This window comes from Corapipo altera, unplaced genomic scaffold, assembly GCF_003945725.1.
Source record: "Corapipo altera isolate COAL_440 unplaced genomic scaffold, ASM394572v1 67, whole genome shotgun sequence".
NCBI lineage: Eukaryota > Metazoa > Chordata > Aves > Passeriformes > Pipridae > Corapipo > Corapipo altera.
This window is the reverse complement of record NW_020884906.1, coordinates 1,183,622-1,210,952: the sequence shown is the minus strand read 5'-3', so window position 1 is coordinate 1,210,952 and position 27,331 is coordinate 1,183,622. Positions and strand designations below refer to the sequence as shown.

Below are 27,331 nucleotides of genomic sequence, written 5' to 3'. Positions count from 1 at the left end.
GGGGAAGGTGGCTGGAAGGGCTGTGTGAGCTGGCTGGCAGTGCCTGCCCCAGTGCCAGGGGTGCCCTCAGGAACGGCCAGGACGTGCCACTGACCCCAGACTAGATCTGTCACCCACACCGAGCCATCCATGTGCACATGTGGGTCTGGATCACCCTCACAGGGACTGTGCATCATGGACACTGCAGTGCCTGCAGGGGAACTCAGGTTTTACAGCCTGTTTGGCACAAGATGCCGTGTTGGCACTTGGTTTGGAGAAGCAAAACAAGTTGGGCACAATCGCGCCGAGTGTGTGTGTGCTCATACACAGGACAACAAGAGAGAGACAAAGAGCTAACTCAGACCTTATTATGTGCAGTGTGGGCTTGCTGGGGGAGTTCAAAATATCAGGAGACAGGGCAAAGGCATGATTTAATCTTTTCCTTTCTTTCTTTCACTCAGTCTCATGGATTGTTCAGTCTGACTCATAAAGTTTGAACTTCTGGGGTGGATGGTATTCACCACATAAAACCTCTTTCAAGGCCATGAGTGGATTTTAAATGATAAATAAGCCTGGGATGATTCTCTGTGGCTAGAAAGGGGAAATCTGCCTGCAGTGCATTAAAAAAAAAATCTGAAAATAAAAAAAAATTGGCAATCTTCCTAGATCTTCACAAAAGCTCCAGTAAGAGTGTTACTGCTAAGATTTGGATCATTTTTTTGCTTTACCCAAGCTGACTTGCTGACTTCCCAACTCCACAGCTCAGCCACAAACACAGAGAAGGGGCTGCTTCTTACCTGTTCATTCGTCGTGCGCCCTCGGGCCACCAGAACTATGTGGAAACCAGTGAGACCAATGACTGGGATAAAGAACAACCCAGCCACACACATGACAGCCATCCTGCATCCAAGAGTTAAAGAAACTGGGGGACTGAGGGCAGAAGAGGTCATGAAAGACAGAGAGAGGAAAAGGAGGGAAAAAATCTTAGAAACAAGGAGAGTGTCAGAGAGTCACAGAATGGTGTGGGTTGGAAGGGACCTTAAAGATCATCTCATTCCACCCCCTGCCACGGGCAGGGACACCTCCCACTAGCTCAGGTTGCTCCAAGCCTCGGCCAACCTGGCCTTGGACACTCCCAGGGATGGGGCAGCCACAGCTGCTCTGGGCAACCTGTGCCAGGGCCTCACCACCCTCACAGGGAAGAATTTCTTCCTCATATCTAATCTGTGCCTGCTCTCCTTCAGTTTAAAGCCCCTTGTCCTGTCACTCCAGGCCCTTGACCAAAGTCCCTCCCCAGCTCTCCTGTAGCCCCTTTAAACAAGGCTAACTAAACTTTGTCTCAAGGTTAAGTCCATCTGCTCCTAGTCTGAGTCCTTACCCTTGAGTTGGTAAAAAGTACTGTGAACTCATTGACTCTGGCTCCAACCATCCTGTAAGGAATGCTCTGCGCTGCTCCAGTAAGAGCAGTGACACCCCTCAGAGCACTACACCAGCAGACAGGGGCTGATCCCAGAGCAAACTCTGCTCTAGAATACAGTGACAGAGTCTTAAACACAGTAAACAGCATCCAGCAGCTCTGAGTCACACCTGACTGTGAGTAAAATTCAGGGAGGCAGCATCTCCTTCTGCAGGGCTGTCATGACAAAGACTGAGACAGACAAAAGGTCAGCCACAGTTTCTGGAGTAAAGGATGTGAACACAGCACGATGGGGACAGAGGGAAACCTGCACTGGGCATTTCCAGGAGAGGAACACTGGGGGATCAGGAGAGGCCCCAGCAGCTCCAGGAGGACAAAACCTCAGAGTCTTTCTTTCACATTTTCCTCAGTCACCGTGAGTCTTGGGAGAGCAGAAAGAAGGATACGTGATGGTGGTGTGGGCTGCTCCCAGCCTTTCCATGTGGTTCAGCACGAAGATGAGCCCGAAGGTGAACACTCCAACCATGTGTGTACTTAAGGACAGCAAGAAGAGAAAAAAATAGCGGTAGTTCCTCCGTCCTATGCAATTGTTGACCCATGGGCAGTGATGGTCAAAGTCCTTGTAAAGAAAGGGAGACACAGGGAAAAATATCCAAACAGTGAAAGAAAATACATTGTCTTAGAGATGAATCTAAACCACTGTCATGTAAAATTACATCGGACTAGTTCTGCAGCTTTACAAAATGCTTGACTATCTTTGTAAGACTCTTTTTAGGACCAAGTTGTTTCACTGTCTATGGATGGAGAGGTACTTGAGTGTTTATGGGGTTTGAAGAGAGGATATATTAAAAAAAAGACAGTCTATTAATCTGCTAGCAGCAGAATCCCTAATTTTTTATCATCCTTAGCACGAGTCAATTAGAATGAAGTTATTATAACCTAGAATGATTTCAAGATGCAATACTGCTGCAGAATTCCCTGCCCCACATTTCAGTATTTATATATCACTGAATTAATCCACTCTAAACAATGGACATCACCAAATATACTTGTTTACCAAGTAGATCCACACAGAAAAGCAACAGCTGGATCAGACACAGGCAAAGTTCTGCACAGGTTCATTAACAGTTATGAACCCACACCTGACTATTTGTCTCAGTCAAAAGACCAAATGCCTTTTAACAGGAGATTTAATAATGAGGGCAAGCCAGAGACACCTTTCAGGGGCCTTTACAGAGTTCTGTAAGCATGTAAATCCACTGTCTTCAATGGGATTATTCTTGACATGAGGACAAGATCAGGTGCAAGAAATAACCCCTTCTTACCTCTGTGTTCTGCAGAACAGACATTACACACCCCCTGCATCAGCAAGAGAACTGTTTATTTGCTTTGTGGCAGTGCTCTATTTAAACACTGCTCAGTGATGGTTTGATATTTCTAAGTTTTGCACAATGTATTTACCAAAAATTTACAAAATACAAGAAAATGGATTAGAGCTTTCTCAAAGCACATTAAAAAATGGCAGGGGCAATTTAATAAATATCACTTCAGGCTGTATATGAAATGCTGATATAACATCTGTCTGTTACACAAATCTGGTTGTATGCAGCCCAAAATACCTATGGAGTAAGAGACTATAAGTACTCACTGCAAACATTTCAGTAAAGAAAACAAAAATCTGACTACTTTTGTCACAGATCCATTTTTGGCTCCCTCTGGTAACAGCAGGCTTTAGGCTTTAACTGTTTTTATTTCTGCAAGTGTTGTCTGCTTTTGTTGTTTATGCATTTTTATCAAATTAGTTCAAAAGTTTTATATTTAGGAAAAGAATTTTTATTGGACATTCTAGGCTGAAACTGAAAACACGAGAATTACAACCCTGAATGGGTTCCATGGGAACATCAGCAGAGAGGCTCCCACTGCCATCTCAGTGCTGGCCTAAAATAGACAGGTGAGTGGAAAATAAGCATCACAAGAATCAATAAAACATGCTGTTTAAGACCATGATTTATTGATTCAGAAGTCATTAATGCTTTTTGCCTATATTCCTCCACAGCAGTCATAATTTAATTACAAGGAGAGCTTCTTACTTGTGCCCCAGAATAGCAGGGAATGTTCAACTGACCTGACTATCAATAGAATTTCTGGAGGGCTACCCAGAGTCACCTTGCCTTCTGCTATTTTCTGCAGGTTCCCTTTGGATTCTCTCCCCTGTTCATTGCTGCTGCAGAACTGACTCCATGGAGGCTTTATGGCAGCATGAAACTTAAGTGTTTATACCACTGAGTTTTGAGTAATCTTTTCCTCAGAAAACTTCATTTGTTGCAAATGAATTTTTATGCTGAGCCACAGGGGAAGGCGGAAGGAAGAAATTCCACGGGACAACTGAGAATTTACCATCATCTAAACAATCCTCAGGATCTAGAATTAGTGAGAACATTTCTGTTTTAAAACCAGGAATATATGATTCAAGTTTTCTACAAAAAATCCAGCTCTATTCAACAATTCACAGCAGCCTAAACAAATTTCTGTCACCACTTATGAATAGCTGTGGCTATTCCCCTCTACCCAGGGACCTTGGCAGCCCTTGCTCTCAGGCTTCTGAAATCCCACATCCTTCCAAAGCCTTCCAGAACAGGACAGCCTTGTCCTATTTATCGATGGTTCCCAGGCACAGCACTGCTTCCAGATAATTATAACTTAGATATATATTGCCCTGAAGGAGAAAACGACTGACACAAGATAAATCCAGGCAGCCTTTCTCTCACATGTAACTGTGCTGCTTTCTTTGGGACTATTCCCTTGCTTATGGCAAAGAGGATTAGGACAAAGGTGGTGTGTACAGCATTCCAGCTGACTCGGGGATTTTTTCCTTCTCTGATTAGTAATTCCTTTCATTTTAATGGCACAGCTGAATATATTTTAGACATAGTAAAGATTTCATCTTTCTATTGAAAAAAAAAAATAGACCTTGCAGCAGAAATGATCCTTAAGAAGTGAAATTTTTAGCTCAGCAATAAAAAGTGTCCCCTGGCAATACACTGCAGTGAGTACAGGGCTCTGTACTTACATGTTTGGGAGATTCTGTAGCCCAGAAGCACATTTACTGTTAGGGGTTATTTTTTAAAAATCCCTGTGACTCACCCAGACCTTAAGGGTATCGAGAATCAGGAAAGTCCCATAATTCAGAACAACCAACATTAGAAACATGAATGAGTTCATAGTCTGAGCTGGGGTGTTGAAACAATGGGCTCCTTCCAGTGACTGGAGAACCACTCCCTGAATCCTGAGTTTGGTTTTCCCAAAGCTCACACACCGTTCTTGCTTCTCTGTTTGTCCACTAATGTAGTCACCAGTTTGCTCCCAATTAAATGATGAGCCCTAAGCTCAAACAGACAAGTTACAATGGTTCACCCCGAGTTTCCTGCTCTCCTGAACTCTGCCTCTGAACTGACTCTCCCATTCACCCCTTGTTTTACATTCACAATCCCATGGCTACTTCAAGGAAGACACAGCCAGCATTATAAATGTTTATTCTGATTAGCCCTGGTGACAAAGCTGCCGTCAATCTGTGTGTGTAGCACACACAACTGAGGGCTGTGCTTCAAAGGGCACCACCCAGGAGGAGTCCAGCAACAAGGCTACAGCTGTGAACCTCCAAGAACTGGAATGCTGGGGAAGCCCCCAGCTGCACTGCCCAGGGTGCCCCGGGTGTTACCTCGACACAGTTGTCGCAGACGCTGCAGTGGGAGCAGCGCGGGGGGCGGTAGAAGTGGCAGGTCGCGCACCACTTCATCCGAACTTGGATCCCTTTGATCTCCACGTTCTTGTAGAGCGGAGCTCGGAAGTCGTCATCTTTGTCCTCATCTTCATCTGCTGCTCAAGGCAAAACTAAACGTTAGTGGAGATAAAAGGGAGCAAAGAGAAAAGAGCTCATCCTGTCGGTACCCTGGGTGCAGGGGCACTGCCTGCAGAGCGATCCCAGAGTGGGGAGTGATGGGCTGTCAGAACCCCCCAGTGAGCAGGGCTCGTGTGGGCACCTCCCCAGGGGGCTGTGCAGCCTGACCACCAGTCTCTGGGCAGAGAGAGGGGTCTGACTCCTACCTTAGCCAGCATTTACAAACTGAATGAGTAAGATGAGGTGCAGCACAGAGTCAAGGAGGGGGCAGAAATCACCCCAGCCCTGGTTGTGAGAAGTTCTGCTGCATCCATTTGGGATTAATTCAATGCCAGCCTACATGCTAGCTCATCAGCACATAATGGGAAACAAATTACAGAGGCATATATTAGAAGAATGTTGTGCTAGCTCAAACCCCCAAAATCAACCCAGATGACCCTCAATCATCCCAAAGACCTGTTGTTCCAGGGAGTGTGAGGCTACAGTGGGATAGCCACGTGCCCATGAAAAGTCCTTGCATCAGTGCTTACTCCTGTACAGCATGGCCTGTGCTCACCTCCACACTGCCCACCTGGAACACTCTTGCTTTCGGAACAGTAAGGAACTGGGAGGATCCCACCTCTCTCAAAGGCAGCACAGTTTACTGATCTGAGCACAGCACTGGCACTCAGGAAGTCCTGTGTTTTAATTTTCTCCCCCTGTGGCCCTGAGCTACTCATTTAGCCTCTCTTTGCCATTAGTAAGATGAGGATGACATTATCACAGTCACCTCATTAGGGACAATGCAGAGGGCACATGGTTTATCATCTCAGCCAAGCACTGCCCTGTTTAAGAAAAGAGTCCATTTAAAAATAAATGCACAAAATAAAAGATTGTCTGTAATAGACGATTATTGGGAAGAAAATGAAAAATATGAGAATGATGTTCATGAAAGTTCATCTTTTATTTTAGATTCCTGTGATCTTTATTTGTTTCCTCTTGACAGAGAAAATCTAAGAAGCTCACTTCTATTTAACACCTGGTTAAACATTATAGTGCAGCTGGCATTGGTTGACTGGCTCCAAATTAGGTGGAATTTGATAATATTGTCCCAGCGGGGCATCAATTACTGTCACTCACTTCTATATTAAATCTTCTCTAGATGTGTTATCATGATCCAATTTCCATTGACTTCAGAGGGAATTTCTCCCTTCACTTAGACGAGCTTGGGATCTGGCTCAGCTACAGTATTTATCTTGCAGGAGTATTCTCTGGATTAACGTTTGTGTGTGGAAGCAGAGTGCTGTACTGGCACCATTCCCTATAATTTTCCTTCATAACTAGGCAGTGGGACTCAGAGAGAGCTAGACTCTAAATCCCTGAGGCACTTCTATAAATACAGTCTGTAGGTTCTTCAATACCATTATAAACCTACCCATGCTGTGTAATACATGTGGGCAGATGAAAACAAGACATTGGAACAGTCAAACCATTTAAGCTCTTTGTAAAAAACCTGACTATGCAGACAAAAAGTCTGTACATTCCATATACTTACATGGATTTAAACATGTTGCTCTTGCAGAATTCACACACGGTTCAAGAGTTTGTGTAAAACAGATTCACATCAAAAATACTGAAAGCCACTTTGTACTTGGTATAATTAGCCAGCACTGAACACTGCCAGCCTCAACCTAGACTGTAAATCACATTTTTCAGGGCAGCCCCAATTTCAGTCACTTCACATTTCCTTTCCTTCTCGTTCATTTTTGGTGTATTACCAGAAATTCATTCACAGAGCCAGTCCTGATTCACACCAGAAACATTCAGAGAGCCCCCAAATTAAAAATATTCAAAAACGAGTAATGGCTCTGGGAGTTTGAATGAGGTGCTCTCAACAGGCTGGGTCTCCACAGCCCAAGTTCTGTCATTTCCCCCCATAACCAAGTTCTATCTGCAGAAAACCTGCAAGCTCATATGACACAGCCAGAAATGGGCTTATTTCCAGTTTTCAGGGACCTGAGCAGAAGAATACACTGACAGAGGAAAGTATCTTACTACACAGATTCTCATATTGGATCCACTGACACAGAGCAGACAAATCTCATGTTTTTATAACATACCTTAGGATTTTTGGTGGCTTCCTTAAAGGAATCCTGTGATTTCAATAGAATCTCAGCTTTTGTATTGCTCATTTGTTGTTTTGGTTTTGAAGTAAATTCCTAACTATTAGAAACGTGCAAAGAAGTTTGAAAACCAACAAGACTAAACCTAATTTCAAAACCAGAAAGCAAACAGACCAATTGTATATTCATTTTGAATCACTCCTACAACTCCTGAACTCCTGGCACTGGCAGCCCTGCGGGTGGCAGGGGGTGGTGATAAGCTTTCTTCACATGCACACTTGTGGTCTGAAATAACATCTTCTCCTCTTCCTTCCTAGCACTAGTATTTATAGTCTTTTCCATCTTTCCCTTATCAGTTTGCTTCCTTCACACATCTAAACTCCTACTCCATCACTTTCTTCCAGGAAGAATGCACCCCCTTCCTCGTCCTTTCCCCACTCCCCTCGTTCCCAGCATCTTCCACACAAAGCACAGGCACAGCACAGAGATAAAAGGCAAAGGCCACAAGGGAAGAGAAAGAGCCACGAGAGTGGTGAGCTCCAGGAGTTCCTTCTCTTCCTGCTTTGCTCCCTTGTGTGAAGGGAGGTGGAAGGGAGGGAAGGTGATTGAGGGAGTTTCTACTTGGTGTCCCTGGGTGTTTCTTCTTTAAACACAAAGTCCAAAATGAAGAACTTGTTTGCAAAAGGGAGCTGGAGAAGTGCAAAGGAAGGTCTGAACTGCCAACACCCCCAGCTCTGCTCACTCCCAGGGCAGGGGGATGTGTGGCTGCAGGCTCTGCTCAGAGGGAACTGCCCTGCACACAGGTGCTGCATTCTCAGCCCGGGATCTTCAGAACTGAACATCTTTATTTAATCTTTCCTCCTACCAAAGACAAGGGGCACTGATGCCTTTAATAACCTCACATCCCACACAGGTTTAATTAACACCTGCTATCTCTGCTGAGAGGAGGAAACTAAAAAGTCCAGGAAACTCTTTAAAAGCTCTGTGTGCTTGAGTTCTCTTCAAACTCACTAGCATTTGTACCTTTAAGCACCTATACACTGAATACCTTGATCTTGCACAAGTCACTGAATCTTGCCTTTGCCTGAGTTTACCTTTACATACAATTATTTGCTTAACTGGAGTGCTGCAACACTTAATCAGGAGTTCAGAAGCTTCAGCTGAAAGGAATGGCAGACAGATGCTTATCATCAGACTCTGCTACCTGGTGAAACCTGGCACTTGCTATTCAGGGGAGCCAGCAGGACAAGTACCTCGTTCTTGTCAGGTAGCAATTCAAAACAGATATTGAATTCAGTGAATAGAGGTGAAAAAGCACAGCTTGCAGATAGCACAGACCCATTGGTTTATAGAGACTGCCTAGAGCAGTCTCTGCTGCAAACTGCACGAGAATAATTATTGGAAGAAAGATAAAATGAGGTGATAATTCTCTCATTAGGATGTGTTAAAGGAGATAGCTGCACTGTGGCTCCCACTACAAAAGCCAAGCGATCTTTATCCTATTTAATCAGCTGTGAATCAGTACTAATTTAAGCAGGAATATATTTCTAAATGTATGCATTTTTAGACACTCTAAGGCAAGCCTTAATCATTACCTTTTTTAGTGCTCAGTGCTTTTGCATTTCTTTTAAGGTATTCTGGAAAGTCTGCTTTGATGAAAGTTTAGCCTCTCCCCTCTGCCATGCTCTGCTACCTATTGTGAAGACAGTGACTTAAATCCAATGTGCCAGCATGACACAGGGGATAGCAATCAAAATCACATCCCTCGGGAGAGCTATTCAAGGAGAACCATCCGAAGCAACCCTGTGCCCCCGACTGCCAGCCTGAGCAAGTGCAAGGCCAACTGACACCTCTGAGCTCAGAAGAGAGTTGGAGGGTACCCAGCACTTCACTGCCATCCTACCCCTACTGCCAGCTGAGAATAATAAAATAAGAAAGAATATAAGAAAAACAAAGGGGGATTAGTTAGCAACTAGTGTGTTTGGATACCTGGCACCTCCTTTGGCTTGGATTTTCAAACCCACCCCCTCACACACACACCAGTCCCATTCTCTGTTACCTCGGGGGAATACTCCAGGGTCCATGAAAGTTGCCATGCTGAAGTTTGCCAGTACAAACAAGAACACGAGCCCATTGTACACTGGGATGGCTGGGGAGATGGCTTTTGTCAACCAGGGGCACCTGTGGAGAAGAAAAGTTTTGGGTCAGGGCTCTTTCAGCTGTACCACGGAGTTCTGCCCGCTCACCATCTCCCCTCGGGCCCTCCCCACGGCCATGCAGCAAGGCTGGATCTGCAATGGAACGGAAACTTCCACAGAGCCACTTCCAGTGATCACTGCAACACCCTCTGTAAAGCTGCTTTGTTCCAGAGCACAGAAAGCACCACTGTTCACAGGGCTCACAGGCCTTTCCGCCCTATTGCCTTATTTACAACCTGGCTACTCAGAGTTTTGCTACTCTATGTAAAGCTTCATCCCACTGTTGCATTTCTGTCACCTTCCCTACAGCCTTGTTGCAGTTGGTGTTACTTTCACTGGGGTAAAGCAGAACAGGATTCAAATCACTGATCTCCAGAGCACGGGCAAAGAGAATCACACTCGCTTCTCACTGAGCTTCCAGGACTGGTTTGCAACACTCAGAACCAGCACTACAAAACCTCTCCTCGGGGAAAAGCTTTGTCAGACCAAGTAGGGGCTTTGCAGGTGTCAGCAGAATATAAAAATGCAACATCAAAATGAAAGTGGAGGGCATCCCACAAATGAACAATTTTCAGAAACACCAGAAAGACCTGTTGCTCACCTGGTGAGAACTGAGAGGAACTGAAGACAAAGGGTGAAGGAGGAAAAAATAGGAGACTTTGGGGAAGAGTATGGAGAAATGGCTGTCAGTTATAGGAAAATTGTTCTAACTGCAAAGAAAGAACACTTCCCATCAGCAGAGAAGGGCAGGCCCGAGGCAGCAAAGAGCCTGCCTTGCAGGCAGCTTCTCCCAACAAAAAGCAGAGTTGCATTCACTCAGCCATTCACAGCCTCTCCAAACACCACACCAAAGCCACTGCTCTTGTCTGCAGGAGGAGGTTTGGTGTTACAGGGTTGCAGAAGGAAAAAATCTGATCAATCTCATGAATTTTGCAAATATAAATAAGGAATAATGTAGGACCAGGTATGTCTTCGAAAAAAGACCCCTGACTTTCTCCTCAGATTTCCACCTGCCTTGCCAGGAAGGGGCTCCTCCAAAGCTGCCAAGCAGCCACTCAGCAGCAATGCCTTGCTGCCATTAGCACAAATCCTACCCTGGCCCACGTCTTCTGGATGGTATTTTGCCTGAATTACATCCACAGTTAAACCTGGTTGTCTGCCAGGCTGAGGTCTGTGGAAAGAAGGAAAAAACAACAACAGACAAGCAGCCTTCTTCCAGATCTAATTCTCACTGGGCCTGCTACTGAGAGGCTGTTCTGAGCAGCTGAGAATGGTGCTGTTGACCTTGAAGGGACACTGCTAAACATGCTTTTGTGGCCACTGGTAGAAGGGCACCACACTTTCTTCTCCCATTTCTTTGTGAGCAGTAAGGGAAAAGATTGTTTTGTGCTCCCCTCCTCTTTGTAGCTGGGCTTTTAGCACTGCTGCAAACTGCCTTCAAAAGGACCTTTCCCTGTGTGTGCTTCAATCAGCCCCACCTGCAGTGAGGAAAAGATGGACAAGTCCTACCCAGGGTGAATGAACTGTAGAGCCAAGAGTAAGACATGTCTGTGGCCAGGGCCAAACCTCCAGGCTGACTAGGGCAGAAGGACAAACCAAACCAGCTGAAGACAGCTTGACACCACCAGGTACCCTCAGACCCTTCCATGTCCCAGAGGTGGAACTTCAACAAGCAGCGAGTCCTGCTGACCTGAGTCCTGCTGACCTGAGTCCTGCTGACCTGCTGCCATGCTCAGTTTGCCTCAGAGCAGCTGCCAGTGACTGCAAACCAAAGCAAGGCAGAAGTTCCTCCCTTGCCAGGGAATGTGCTGCAGTGACCTTGCCAGGCACTGTCACTAACAACAGTTTCTGCCACATCCTTCGGAGGAAAGCAAAATAAATCCTTAAGTAAGCGGTTACAGAATCAATTCTACTCAGGGAAGGGTTCTTCCCTCTAAATTATAGTAAAATTAGATTCAGTAATGGGCATGACTGACTTAATTTCTTCCCTTGAAGAAGCTGCCTACACAGAGAAAGATTATGAAGTTCCCCATTGCTTGTCAAGCATGGAGGAGAGATTTCCCTGGCAGTAGAGTCACATAAGTTGGCAAACTAAAGGACAGGAAACCCTTTCTTACAGACAACTAGTTACTCTGAATGAGATTATAACGAGAGAGACTGTCTCAGATGATTAATGCAAGCATTTTTTAACATTCTCATTTGTGATTTACTTTGTCATGTTCACAACAAATAAATCAAAATATTAGGAAAAAGTTTAGCCATAAGCTAAAATGAACAGCTCATTTAATGGCTAAACAGTGTATCTGAAAAGACTTCATGGAAGTTGAAATACAGGATGGAGTGAGTCACTGTACAGACTAGCCACAAGGTCAGCTCACAATCCTTCCATCTCTTCTTCCCAGAATCTTTATGCAGCATCACAGACTACATAAAATTAGATGGAACAAAAGGGGCCTCATTTGTGAACTAGATTGGCCAATAAAAACAGATGTGGAGATCAAGTCCTGGCTTGTAACTGTAAAAAGGTCTGAAAAAGAAAATAAAATTGATACTAGGATTCACAAAAGTGATGCATCCTCTCCACTAATGCACACACAGTTTTAGGCAAAATAACAGAAACTCTAAGCCAAGGCTAGCAGGTTGTTATATCACTAATCCATCATGTAAATCTGGATTCTGCCCCTCTGCCTCAAGAAAGAATCTGCAGAAATGTTTGAGTGGGACCTGTAGTGAGTTTCTTTTTACTTTGTGCATATCCCTTCTCCAGGAGATCTTCCAGCAGCAATTATGCCTATCCATGGGAAAAATCCAGCTGAACTTTTCATTTGCTTCTTCCTAACAAAAGTTGCTGTGAATCTAGATAAACAACACACAGGATTCAAAGCTTTTTTTGGTTGGTGAACCCAGAACAGTTATTTTATATATATATGTGTCTCCTACTCCAAGTTAGTTTGGATCCTTCACTTGAACCAGAAGACCTGAAGGGTAATGTTGCTACTGTTCAGGTACAAGCCATGCTACATCAGGAACTGCTCAGCAGAGGAACTTCCCTTGGCTCTGTTTACCTTGGAAACTCAGGGCCAGCACAGGGCAATCCCAGAGATAATTAGGGATCTCAAATTCTTCCCAGTGAAGCACACAATTACACAGGCAGCATCTCCCTCATAATTATACTTCTCTTACATAGAGTGACTCTGTTCATAAGTCAGAGGAGAGTAATTCAGGGTGACAGATTTAATCTCATTTATCCTATTTGCTCCTGAAACCCTATCCTAATAAAACGGAAAGTTAAAAAGATTAACAAATAGGATCACACAACTTGCTGGGTGTCAGAGAGACTTACCATGATCAGCTGCCTTCCTCTGCTAAATTAAACAACAAATAATCCTTTCTGCTCTTTTGCTTGGTGCTTTGTAGCAAGACATGTTTGTGTCTTGTAATTATAGTTCACCTATAATTAAGTAACTGAATAGGACAGTTCCCTTGAATCCTGCTCTAAATTAAGATTGGTGTTTTTCATTAAAACCTTACACATGCTTGGAGAGGCAGCAGGCCACAGAGGATGGAGTCTGGGATTTCAACAACCAGGTTTTAGTCTTGGCTCTGACGTGGGCTTGCAGAGGAACCGAAATTCATCTGCTTCCCCCCAGCCCAGTTACACATTTTGCAAATGAGACCAAACTACTGCCCCCTGCCTTTCTTGAAGCTGCTTGTGCAGTGCCCAGAGAAGATGTGGAAACCTCAAGAGTACAGATGGGCATCCAAGCTTTGGATACTTATCCACACCTAATAAGAAGCCCCCAAGGATTGTCTAATTGGCTGCTCAGCTCACACATCCTCCCCTCACCTCAGATGACAGATGTGCAACAACACAATTCATTTCTGCACAGATCACAAGGCATGGGGCTATAACATGGAAAAGAAAGCATCTCTTAATTCATCTTCTTCCACCATTACAATGGTAAAACAGTAATGTGAAATAATTGCTTCAGAGCATGCAAGGAGAAGCAGCTCAGTGAAGTACAGACTAATTAGGTAAGAGGGGTCAACAAGCAAACATAATCTGACTAAGCAAGAGTACTGATTTCCCTGGAAACTTTCAGACAATGTCCATAAGTCTGCAGCAGCCTGTCCTGGCTTGATTCCTCTCCAGGAGTTTCTGGCCAAACCCTGACTGCTAAGAACATGTGAGTACTGTAAAACCCATGTAAACAATTTCTGAACATCTGACCAAAGGTTTAACATTTCTAATTTCAACCCCAGACCCAGCAACCCTGGGAGCTGGCCCTGGGCTGCTCGAAAGCTGCCCTGGCCTGTCAGGCCCAGCAGTCAGGATGGCTGGGAGGGACAGCACAGGAGGGACAGGCACAGAGGGCAGAGTCCTCCTCACCCAGCACCCACCAGTGGGACCAGAAATGACAGGGCTGTCAACTCACTCTGAACACCCACACTGGAGAGGAATTTGGAATTAGATGTCAACATTGTACCTAAAGGCCGTCCCACCAGTGTGTATGTGGGACACAGAAGGTGCCAGACAGCATCCTGAAGGCTCTACATGGCCCAGTCTGCACCACAGAGCAGGGAAGGGCAGAGCTCTTTTAGTCTTTAGCAGTGCAAATCTAACACATTTCTCACATTTCCCAATCTGGGTGAGATTTTTCCATTTATATGCTCTTTCCTACCCTGAAATCACAGAAAAGTACCTTTCTGGAATAGTAACAGAAGGGGGGAAAAAAAATTGCTCATTTTTCCATTTTTTGTCACTACCAAAGATAGCTTGGAGATTACTGTACATCCAAAAATACTTTCCAAGGTGCTGAGACATCTGTAGGTTTAACAAGGCATCACTGGAAACAGTCAGGAGAGAATTTATCTGAGTGCCATAACCAATGGGAAGCAGAGCAGCAGGTCTTGTGAAAGTAGCAGGAGGTTCTGGACAGCCAAGTCCTTTGCTCAGCTCTGCACATCAGATTTTGATAAATGAACTAATTTCTGCAGCATATCTTACTCACTGGCAAGACTGCAGATAATATATCGTTGCCATAGCATTCCACTGTCACTGTGAGCACAGCACCACTGAGAGAAAGTGATACCAAGGAAAAGGATAACAAATACAAACGTTACCAAGAAATGGGGGAAGGACAAGTAAACACAAGAAAATTTATCCCTGAAAAGCAGTAAATTGTGAGAGCTGAGTGGTCCTTGGAGCAGCTCATGCTGGCCATAAATGGGAGCTATCAAAACATCCACCCTGAGTTTTCAGGTGCAATTATTCATCACTCAAAATGCCCAGCTCTTTACTTGCACCTCCCATGGAAGGCATTCATTGCACACTGACTGTGAGGGACAGACAGGCTGGATTTCACAGGACACAATGTGTTTGTATCAGGGGAAGGATGATGCTCACATCAGAGGCAGAAGGTCTTCACAGCACTTCCAGTGTCTGATGGGCACGAGCAGTGTCACCCAGAGCAGCAGTAAATGCCCCGGTGCCCCAGGGAAGGAGCTGATGGCCAGTGCAGGGTAAATCAGAGTCCAAGTGCAGGAACACAGAGGGAGTGCAAAGATCCAGAGACAAACCCCTTTGGTTTCCTTTCTCAGCCCTGGACTTTGCAAAGCCTAAAATGCCCCACAAGCTGGGAGAGGCAAGGCCAAGTGTAGTGCAGGGCTTCTCAGCCAAGCACCAACCCTGTATCAGCACCATGCTGAGCAGCTGGAAGTGAACCCCACTCCTTCAGCAGCTGAAAAGAGAGCTGAGGGTATGGGTGATCATTGGGTCATGACAGAAAAGGAGGGCAGTGAGGAGTCACTGCAAAACAACCCCAGCAGGAGAGACACCAGTTGCCCTGTCACACCAAAAGGTTTAAATCCATTTGATTGGAAAAAGAAGGAACTGCTGCCCAGTGAAATTCCTTTGCAGTTCTGTCTGTGTATGGCTGGCCACCAGCATCACTGTGCTGCAACAGCTGAATGACTTCCCAGCCACAGAAACCTCACTGAATCACCTCCAAAAGATGCTGCATGAACCAATAATTCCTCACACAGTGAAGCTGTCAGTGCCTGGGGCTGCTCTGCCCTGTCTGTGCTCCTGTGTGCACCACTTCCAGCAACAGTCACAGTCCAGCTGCCCCAGCCTGGTGTCCAGGGAGGCCAAAGGATACTTCACAGTGTCTGGAAGGGACACACACACACTGCACAGCTGAGGTTCTCTGAGCATTTTCGAAGACACCATGTGGAATGAGAACTCGTGCTTCTAATGTACAAACATCAGCTATTAAATTAATGCCACATCACCTGCAGCAGTGCCAGAGACAGCCCCTCATCCTGAGTCTACCAGAGTCCCATCTGAGTAACAAGGAACACAGGTTATTGGGTCACCACTAGTGACCCTCATGACCTTCCAGACCTCTCAGCAATCTGTAACACAAGTTTTCGTTGGACAGATGGAATTGCATTTGCCAGATTCCAAGATGGAAAAAAAGCACAGGATAGCTCCTCCCTGCCTGAGGGCTGTTCTCCTGTTTTCCCTGTTGCCTCCATCCTTGTCAATGCATGCATGAATCAGCAATGCAGCTGAGGTGAGCTGCTCCCACAGAGCTGCTTTTCAAAACAAGGTCAAATTATCAGCACAGACACACTTGAGGTGAACCCAGCTACTGGCACAGAAGGATCTGCACACTTTGCTCGCTGTATTCCCCAACCACATCCTGGCAGAACACATCCAGTACACACCCAGTGCTTGAACTCATGAGATAGTGGTGCAGTGGAAGCAAGGCAGCTCATTTTAAGTATGTGGTGATGAGAGAGAGAAACAGGTAAAGAAATATTATGAGATAAGGAGGGGGATGGTGCCATCAGTGAAAAGATACTGTCCTTGTTGTAAAGTTAATTTGATTTTTTAGATATTCCTTTTCCACATGAGCTCAGTAGAAAGAAATTAAATTTCACAGGATACCATCCCTTTACAGCTCCTGGAGCAATTACCTAATTTAAAGACTGCATCTATTAGATTAAGTTACGTGCCACTTAAATTACCAATGAGCCCATATGCATAAGAAACGTTCAGCATGAGCTCTGAACTTTGTGATGGTGTCCTTGGTGGGTTAGCAGAGAATGAGGTAACATAATGTGCTTTCAAAGATGCAGGGAGAAAGCAGAAAAGGAGGTGACACCAGCAGAGACAGCCCAGCAGTCTGAGCTCAGCCCTGGTGTCAGGGCACCTGTCAGGGGCTGCTTCAGAATTCTGCACTGCAACAGAGCTGCAGAGGCTGCCTGGAGCAGTGGAAATCTCTCCTTAGAGGATCTTACCTCTCTGCCACAAGTGCCACTCGCTCCACGCCTGGCAGTGAGCAGCCAGCCCTGCCAGGGATGCGGGAAGGACAGGAGGGACCATCCAGCTGCAGGGCAGGTCTGACACTGCCCCCACAACTCCAGTGTTGGGGAGGGCACACCCCACACCCCACTGGCTCTGCCAGCTCTGCCAGCTGCACTTTGCAGTGCTGGGGCACAGAGAGACCCGTCCAAAGGAGGGGAAGCAAAATCCTGTGAGGCTGGTGACAGCAGTGACATTTCTGCCATGACTGGAGAGCGCTGTTCAGGAAAATTACAACTAATTGAGACCAGAGGTTCTTGCAGACTTGTCTGGATCATGTATTGCCTTTGAAATCTGGAAACAATACCTGTCTGTGGCCTGAATAACACGCTTCAGAGCTGCTACACGAGCTCTTTTATCTCCGCAATACCTTGCTTGTCCAGGGAAAGGAAGCCAGTTCTAATCTGAACTCTCTTGTTTGAAGATTTCTAGACACATGGTGCAGCAAAATTACTGCAGTTATTGCAAGGTTTCCCCATGTGAAGCAAAAAGATTAGGGACTTCATATTTTATAGAAGAGAGGAACGGAACAGAGATAGAGGTACCTCTATTGCAAATAGATACAAAAGATAGGGTAGAAAGTGTAAACATTCTCACATATCAAGTATTGGAGCAAATATATAATAATAAACCAAAAGCCTCTCTTAGAATCCCATCTTTAATTTCCTTCTGGAATATCCTCCTGACAGGGTTTCACAGAAACCTGAACTGGGAGCATGACATTCATATACCTTATTTCTCACTACACTGTAAAAGACCATTTGCATAGCTGGTATAAAGGGGCCTAATGTATCAAGATTTTAAGCAGGGAATAAAAAAATCAAAACAACTTTAGCTGATTTAAGAAAATAAAAATATAAGAGACCCTCATGTTTCAAGATATAAAACAAACTCTGCACTTGGAAAGAACATGCTCCTGTGGCCACCTGCTTTGGGACATTTTACCCCTTCTCAAGCCACCAGCTGGTACCAGTCACCTCTCAAGACAGGACACCAGAGGACAATCATCAGTGATTCAGCCTATTTTGGCAACACCTTTAATCATAAACTGGAACAGACCTAACAACTATGGCCAAAGTAACAAATAAGAACAGGACACGTCACCCAGTTCAGCCTCCTGCTATCACACCCCACGAGCACCAGCTCAGCTGGCTGGGCACTGCTCTCAAACCCAGCAATATTTCAGACCCCACGTCTCTTCCCTGAGGGAGGGATGTTCAGCAACAGCCAAGCACAACAGGGGGCCTCCCAAACGGGCTCCCAGTCTGTTTCTGCTGGAGGACTGGGACTGTTTTGGGGCACAAAGACACAGCTGAAAAATCCTCTTTTCTTCCAGCAGAGGGTAGTGGGACACACAAGCCAGCAAACCAACACGGGATTACATTGCAATTAGGAGACAGAGGCAGTTCCAACAGAACCAAGGGTGCAAAACCACAATGGCACAGCCTAGTGGGAATGTTACAAAACTGAACCCTTCCCTCTGTTTGCATTTGTCAAATAAGGAAACATCAAACCCAGCTTGTTCTCATCATCTCCACCCTTCCCCAGTAACACCACCACCTTCATTCCCCTTTCTCATTTGGGGGAGGGACACCCCGAGGCAGCTGCAGGGACAGAACAGCCTTTTTATGAACATCCATACCAGAAATCTGTCTTGGAACTGGTCTCCTTTCCTTAGTCTCCCAGGCTTTCAGGCTCTGTTTCCTCTTCTCTCTCTCCCCTCGTCCTGTTGTTAAATTAAATGCCTGAGCAGTGATATCCCCCTCCTCCTGCAGCAGAGGAACACCGGGCAACTACTGCTGTCATTTGGCCATGCCAAGGCATCCTCAGGTGCCTCCACGGCTCTGGAAGCCCCTGGACACACCCCTGGGCAGATGTCCCAGACTCAGAGGCAAAGGAGACTCGTGGCTGTTCCCATGCACTCCCTCAACAAACACCCAGAAGGTCACTGAGGTAACAGCACAGTCACAGCCTTCTCAAACTATTAAATGATTGTTACCCCCTGGCTTAGATCAAGCATTTCCAATTGTATCAGCACAAACCATGTCCCAGGACTGCCCTGTCTGCACGTCAACGACTGCAACATCTCTGCTCTCATCTAACAGGATTAGGGCAGGCTGCTGGAGACAGCTTCTCCTGCAGGGAAAATCTTATTACAGAACCTATCAAAAACCCAAAGGCTTTTGGGGAACAATAAAAACCTAAAACAACCCACAGTGACTGTCACAGTAACAGGGATTGTTTTTATTTAAATGATGGAACACAGCATCACCATCCTGGGTCTGTCAGCTTGGACAAAATATTTGTGCTGGTGCACAGGTATTCAATTCAGGTTGACAGAAAACAAAATTACTTTGCTTAGAAAACATCCTAAGAGATGATAGCATCTTAATTACAGAGACAGGGAAATGGGATTCAGCCTGGTACACAGGTTTGCTTCTTGGCAATTCCCCTCCAAAGTGCACAAGGTGAAGATGTGCCAGCAGCCATGGGGGCAGGGGGAGCTTCACTGCTTTACCTGTGTATTATTTACTGTATCCCCAAACCCACAACTCCTGAAGGCAGAAGAGCAGCTTGCTCACACACTGCAGTGGACACAGGGGAGCTGTTTTCCTACTAATACCTCACTGGTCACTAAAAGCCTATGGGTTTTGTCATTTTGGGGTGTGGTTCATTTTTTGGAAGAACACAGAGTAGCCAGAAAACACACAATTATGCACTGGGCCTGATGAACCAAAAATCTTCCGACTCCGTGGCCATAATTCAGGCACATAAGCCAGTTACAGTTACCTGAGATGCATTAACAAAGCTCAATACTCCCAGCACAAATGGGACAATTAGCAGCTCCTGTGCCAAAATAGAAGACTATGGAAATGACATTTGTGTCACCATCTGCTAACGATATTCAACAGGCAAAGCAATTCAGGGAAGGAAAAGAAAAGGAAAATAAAAAAAGAAACAGTTTCCTGATGAAACTCGTTCCCATTTCCAAGAATCAAAGCGAATATTCAGCTTAAACATTACACTTTCCAGATTCCCAGCTGGGACCAGAATGAGGAGCGTCAAGCAGCTGATGATTTAACTGCTGAGAAATTTCCAGGCCAAATTTTCAAGCGAGAGGTTTGGATAGAGATCTGAACTGTGGGATGTTGTGTCTGTGGAGTTCTGCCATTCCTTCCAACGGCAATAGCTGGCATTAGTGTGTGCCCCAGTTGCTCCTGAACTTTGTTAAAATTCCCAATTCATGCTTTTCCTTCTTTATTTAATTTAAAGAGTAGAGACCATCATTCTGCTTTTCAGAAAAAAAATATTAATATTTACTTCTTGCTGAACAGCTGTAACAGTGTAATGAAAATAATTTACCATTCAGCTTTCCTGAATGAACCCCTTATCTCTCCTGGCCTTTCCCCTCAAATATTGCCTGAAAATTTATATGCCACAAGCAAACTAGTTTTGGCTTATACTAGGAAACTTCTTAAACTCTGGGGTACCCTACTTTCCTTTACATTCCTCTTCACCAGCAGACAAGTCTACCATCATGGTTAGGGGAAGTGTGGAGCTGCACTTGACAGCAGAACAGCCACAGAGACACAAGCAAAGCTTGCAAAGCTAAAACTGTGCCATCATCTCCTTTGACTGGGGGGAGAAAATAAAAATGATAAAATCAGAGTAATCAGAAAATCCAAGCACGGAGTCATAATTCATATTCTGAAGGAAACTTTGAAGAACACTTGTAATTTCTCAAAATGCAGTACCCTGCTCCTGATTCCAAAGGGCAATAACAAGGTAAAAACCAACTGTGCTCTGGGAAGTTGAATCCCTGAAGTACCCTTGGGTGAATATGAAAACCAATTTCTTTTTCAGAGCCCAAAGAGTACCTTTTTCATGTCTTAATTCCAGAATGCATATTTGAATTCTCCAAATAATATTTTTCTCACTCACCCACTGGACTAAAAAAAGGCTCTTGTTCATTTACCTGAAGAACACAGTCAAGTGTGGAGTGATCTGGTTGCAGGTTATTTTTTTCACCAGTTTGTTTATATATTCCACAATTCAGCAAATTGTTTCTCTGGAAACACCTCACCTTCAACATTAACTGCCCTCTCTCAGCAGCTTTGGGAAGTTTTCCTTTTAAAACAATACACAAAAATATGTCAATAAATACGAGTTGGGAAGTGTTATAGTCCATCTCAAGAGAAGTTCACCAGCTAGGGACAGACCCAGCTTCACTGGAAGAGCAGCTGAAATCAGTGATTATCAGCAACAGAGCAGTAAAGCCTCAAACAAGAGATTTCCACAGCTGCACGCTGGGCACGGAGATGCAGGTGAGGAGTGGGGCCCATCCTCTTCCTCCCTCCCATCACAGCAGCCCTCCCAAAGCTGCTCACTTGTGGTAGGAATTTTCTGACATGCATCCAGGCCTGTGTCCACACACTACAGAGAGGAAAAGAGCCTCTGACATTGCTTATTCCTCAGGCATGAGTGACACACTCATTTTATCAGCTCTTCAACATTTGCTGTTCAACATTAAACATAGATATCAGCAGGTTTTGTTTTTTTTACAATCAATCAAGTCATTGACAAGTTAACAAATCTGTTTGCTTTTCATGGTGCTTTGCTTTGATTTTTTGTAATTAAACAAAAGATTGTTTGGATCCTGCCTTTTCCCTCAAAATGGAGCACTGCCAATACAGGCAGTTTAACTCTGTCTTTACTTTCTACAGTCTCACCTTCTCTCTTCTCCTTCCCCATGACAGCTCAAGGCAAACCACAGTCCCTGGGACATCTGAAGGTTGTGGTCTGAATGCATCCCTTCCTGCCACGAACAAAAGCAACCAGCTTTGCTGAATTAATAAATATTTAAGACTTGTTAGTATTTCTGAATTGCAAAACTCCATGCTTGCAAAGGCTATAGAGAACACAGCCCTCCTTCAAAAGGTTATTAAAAAGAAAACAAAAGCTCCATGTTAGTTGTCTTAAGTGTGCAAGACAAGAAGACACATCTGCCTTGTGTCTTTAGTAACTAACACACAGCAGCTCCTTCAGTATTCCTTGCTTCTCTTGCATTCACAGAACCATGGCTTAGCTTCCCAGGGACTTTTTGTTAATGTTGGAATAAAAAAGGCTAGAGATAATGATATGGTTACGCTAAAGATACAGTAAACATGGCCAGCAAGAAAATGCAAGAATCCTCATTCTGAACAGTAACAGATGCCAAGACAGCAGAACCCTGCCTTCTACTGGAAATGTTTTCAATTATTCACAGTTTGTGCCAGCAAGACAAGGCAGGGGTTAAAGTGAATTCAGAGCCTCTTTAAGAGATGCAGAAAAAGCAGAGAGTGCCCAGAGTGTGCTCCCACAGGCTCTGTCCCACCCTCCCCACGGGCTGAGGCATCTGTGCAGTTCAACCATTTCAGCAAAGCTGCGCCTTCCTAAACCCAGGCTGGGTGTGCACTTCTGGCAGAAGGGCTGCCTGGGCAGCGCTGGGGAGGAGCAGCCAAGGAGAAACAGATTCCCTTTCCACCAGGATTTTGTTTCCTGCGTGTTTGACTGGATTCCTAACACCCGCCTTTGCAAACACACGGCTGTTCAAATTACACAGAATCTTGTGTGGCTCATTTACCACAGCACAACCAGGGACAAAGAAGAGAACTTAAAGGGCTCAGCTCCCTCCAAACAGGAAGAAAGCCCGTGGTGACAGGCTGGAGAAGGTGTGATTTGTTTTTCCCCCAGCCCACGATGCACACACCCCACACAAGCTCGGGAAAGTCCAGCAGAACTCTCACACAGGCCCACAGCTGTCTGCAAGAGAGTCAAACTCCAGCTCCCCCTCCCCGAGTTAGGAGCACAAAGCACGAAGAGCAGAACATCTCTCTTGCAAATTGTTGTAATTTCCCATCTGTCTCCAGCTCGGATGACTTTGCCAGGTCCACAGGGGACAATTTCCAGCATTCGTTTTGGATTAAGGGCTCCTCAGCTGTGACTCTGGAGCAGAGGAAATGCCCTGCTCTGCCTGGCACAGCCGTGCCCAGGGGACAGGGCCAGCCCGAGGGGCTGTGCTGGGGGTCCTGAGCAACCCAGAGTCCAGCAGTGACCACCTGAGATCAAATTTTAGGAACCAATGCCTCTGTCAAGTTGATTTGCAGATTGATAAAAACTGTGAAAGATTTGTTGGATAACCTCCATTGGAAAGTACATGGTTTGTTCAGGCTTTTTTTTTTAAACTTTTTTTTTAGTAAAATTGTTGGCTGAACAATCCAACTCTTTTTTTTTTCCACTACTGAAATCTATTGTTTGTCATTTGCTTTTGTGTTGAAAACGACTTCTAACACCACACCTTGCTTTGTGTGCAACCAATATTACAGTCAGTTGTGTTTGGCTTCTCACCTAGTTTACTGCAGTGGGACTCCACAGACATTCACAAAAGACAAACAGGCAAAATAAGAACTGCATCCCCTGGATTCAAAAAGGTTTGCAGAAAGGGCACATTCATTTGCTCATTATTTCTCTGGTAACTTCTGAATTTTGGAAATTTGTGGACTTTTCAGTAGGCACAAATTCTTTTTTTCTAGTGACTAGAAAGGCATGTTTTATGACAATGTCTTCTATATACTCAGTGAAAGCCAACCCTACAACGCTGTGTTCCTTTACCTGCCTCTCCATTTTGAGTTCCCTCACTGTCCCATTTCAGCCAATGAGTTGGGGCTGAGTTGCCTCCAGTGCTGTGTGAACTTTCCCGTATCCCACCCCACTCCCGAGTGGAGGCCAGGCTGTGGAAGTCACCTTGCACTGCTTTGCTCCTGAAGCATCCCCTGTCTGCAGAGGAGCTGCACCCTCACACGTGGGGGCTGCCAGCCAGCACTGGATAATTAACTGCAGGCTGGGAGAAAATTTGAATTAGCACAGCCAAGCCTAACATCGATCTACCAGGGCAGTGCAAATCTGCAATGCAGATGCAGAAGCCTATTTACTCAGTTCACTTCAGTATTTTAATTGCAATAACTGAAGCAGCTCTACCAGTTTGCTGCTCAGCACCTTCCACCCTGTGTCAGACTCTGCATAACTGACCTTAATTCTTGGTCCCTGGGTGTCTGTGTGTTGAAACTGGTGTTTGAAACGGTGACAGTGCTCGTGCCTGCAGTGTGGGCAGACTGCTGAGAGTCACACACAGCAACTAAATAAGCATAAAAAACAGTGCTGTGGGTATTATGATCCTTTAGTGCTCCCTCATCCCCCACCACTACAGCTGTGGGAGAGGAAAGTGGTTCAAGGAAAGACACGTGTCAGCTCCCAGACACTCCCAGTTCCGCTCTGTCTTAACGTGGCTGAGAACTGCAGCCCCTCAAACCTTGGGCAACCACCAGCTGCAACTCCACTGTGTCAGGCTCCAGGTTCATTCCCTATTTACATTTAAGCCAATTATAATGTGGGCTTTGCAATTCATTGATAATATAAAACAGACTAATATACAAACATTTTCACCTAACACACAGGAAGATCATTTTTCCTGTTATAAGTGCATCCCTTCCTTCTGATCAAAGATCTGACAGGAACAGGACTGTAGTGCCAAGTACAGGAATCAAGGAACTACCTGCCAGCACAGCTGGCATTGAGCACCAGCCTTGATTCTGGCAAAAAGGGCAGACAGAAGCCTCAAATCTTTGCCTTCTAGAGAAGATGGACAGCAACACTGTCCCAGCACCTTGCTGTACCAGAGAGCCCAAGCAGCAGGCAGAGAGGAAAGCTGGACTTCTGCAGCTCTTCCTACAACATCCAACTGCATCAGGGAGTGAAGCAGTTAAGCACTGCTCCATGCCAGCTGATAAATTCTGGTCAGAAACCAAGTAAGCATTTTGACAGAGGTTTGATCAGAGCTGCCTGGGGGCCTGGCAAGACGCAGGAAACTTGTGTGACCCACTTACACTGCTGATCAGAAGCCTTTTCCTACCAGAAGGTGGGACAGTGCATGAGAACAGCCAGTGAAATCTGAGGGGAAAGCTCTCCACAGAAATATTCTGCAGTTCATGGTCTCCAACTTTCATTACCATCACCAGATAGTATCACAACTCTTCTGGGCTTTTGACTACCAAGAACACTAAAGCTTCTTCATGCAATTCCTCTCACTTTTGCTTTGAACTCACTTCCTGGAATGGAGCTTTTTTGCAACTCTGAAAGACTTTGCATACTAATAATGTGGCAGGAATACTCCCTGTGCATAAAGAATTTACATACTATGCAGCAAGACTCTTTTATAATTGGTCACTCTTGACCAGAAAGAAGGCTCAGAAAGAAGCCCCTGATGGTGCATAAGTGGCGGTGATGGTAAAAGAGGAGTAAAGTGCTGCAGCCATGAAAGAGAAAAATACTGCAGTTGGATCATGAAGTAGATGCTTGGAACATATGTCAAGGCCAGATCCAAACAGCCAATTGTTGCTGTTATCTACTTAATCTTCTGTTGTGTGGAAAAGGGAGTTAGGAAATTCTTTTCAGCCAACGCTGACTGTCTAAGCCAATGCCCAAGGCAAAAAGTGCTCTAAACAACAAGGCATTTTGTTTAACTCTGCAATAAATACTAAGTTTGCAAAGACAGCTGTTTGGTTGCAGTCTCCCCCCCTCTCATTTCCAGTCAATGTTTCATATTTACATAAATGCATAACTATCCATAATCCCCCCACCCTCAAGTCTCAGCCCCTTGAGAGAGCAGGCACAGGGATGGAAAGAGGGGCTTAGAAATTTAATCCTTGAAACAAAAGGTTAGGCCACTTCCTTGAGAGCTGCCACATGGTGTCTATTTGAAAAAGTGACATTTGTGGATTTCTACTTCGCAAGATTATCACTCACAGAACACTTTCATTGAAGGAAGATGTCCAGCAGAAGAAAGAATTGACAAGAGCAGCTCCTGTAAAACATGGGAACTAGGAACAACCACAGGGCTGCATTCTTTAACCTCTGCTTTCAGGGGAATCCAACCTTGACAAACTACAGCCAGCATCTGTCTGTACCATGAAGTGGCCCCTGATCTTTCAGCAGCTGTATTACTCATACAGTAGATTAACATTATTGTTTGCCCTACCTATTGATCGTGAAAAGCTAATAAACACAACTTTGGCTGGAAAAGGTACATGCAAATCTGTGCCTTTAAACTGAAGATATCAGTAAAACGAGTCAAATCCAAACCCAGAAATCTTAATTTAAAGGGACATTACACTGAAGGTACACTTACCTTCTTCTATGCACAATAAAGTTCTATCATCTGTCTCTGGCTGCACAGACCATTTGGAACATACTATTCACAGGTTACAATTTAGACTGTGGAAAGACAGGAGTCTAGTAATTTAAGTTTTAAAATGTTTAATAACCATCAAAATGCTGGGTTCTGGAAGCTGACAACTCTTTGCCAAGCAGAGAGTTATCTGTTCTTGCACTCACACCAAACTCTGCTAAACTTTCTATTCCAAGGCCACCAGAGTTCCTTGAATGAAGATGAAAGGCAGATATAGGAGCAGACAGACCAAACCTCTCCACCATAAGCATTCCCACCTATGACCAGATTTGTGCTCGATGGCACAGAACACCACTGATGGTCATGTAGTCATTGCTGAAAACTCTGGGGATAAAGAAATTTTGAATCTAACATCATCCTCCTGGAAAAAAACCAAAAAAAGTCATTTTTTTCCTATATTCAATGCAAGGCAGAATCTCTTGTGTTCAGTGGGATGAGCATGAATCTTTAACCTGCTTTGAGTCTACCACCGTTTCCTTTTAAAAGATAACTTGCATATGGACACACTAAGGCTAAAATAAATACATCCCAGTGAAAGCACAGACCATTCCTGGACTGGATGTAGAGCAGGAAAGCTCAGGCATCTACCATGCTACTGAACCTGCAGCTGTGTGAGCTGCTGGAGGAGGGAAGGCAGGCGAGCCCCAGCTCAGCTCTCACACCCAGGAGGACGGTGCCTCCTCTCCCCTCACCCTTCCCCAGCCCAGTCACCAACACAAGGGTGTGTTCCCAGTTTGCTTTCCTGGGAGTCTCCACTGGCTGCACCTCGAGCCAAGTGTTCACTCAGCTATCACCACAGCCAGGGGGCTCAGAGATGCTCGCCAGCCCTTGTGCAACCAGTGTTGCTGTTTTACAACATGTCATGCTTGGTGCTATTGAAAGGAAAAGCCAAGAAAAGGAAAAATTAATCTGGTGATTAAACACAACACTTTGGATTGCTGGCTGCTGGCGCTGGCACCGAGCCACCTTCTCCGAGGACAGAACAGAACCTGTCTGCTGTCTCCACCAACAAAAGGATTTGTACAAAATAAGGCTCTCTTGCTATGAATGATGAAAACGAGTAGCTTGGCAAAGGGACCTGG

At 45.1% G+C, this 27,331-nt stretch overlaps 1 protein-coding gene across 7 annotated transcripts in view; it reads right to left on the bottom strand.

The window, feature by feature from the left end:
- The window catches only part of ZDHHC8 (zinc finger DHHC-type containing 8), a 114,173-nt gene that overhangs the window by 18,516 nt on the left and 68,326 nt on the right, over positions 1-27,331 (bottom strand). For 6 of the 7 annotated variants that reach the window (XR_003529094.1, XR_003529095.1, XM_027652033.1 and 3 more), the window contains 4 exons: positions 9,456-9,577; positions 5,115-5,272; positions 1,843-2,015; positions 777-879 (listed from right to left, as the gene is read on the bottom strand). Coding sequence is in view for 5 of the 7 variants with exons in the window: in XM_027652032.1 (XP_027507833.1) it covers positions 777-879; positions 1,843-2,015; positions 5,115-5,272; positions 9,456-9,577 (556 nt within the window). In the remaining 2 variants the exon portion in view is untranslated. Of the gene's footprint in view, positions 1-776; positions 880-1,842; positions 2,016-5,114; positions 5,273-9,455; positions 9,578-11,952; positions 12,021-27,331 lie in introns of those variants that run through there. The other variant, XM_027652035.1, reaches the window with a different exon arrangement.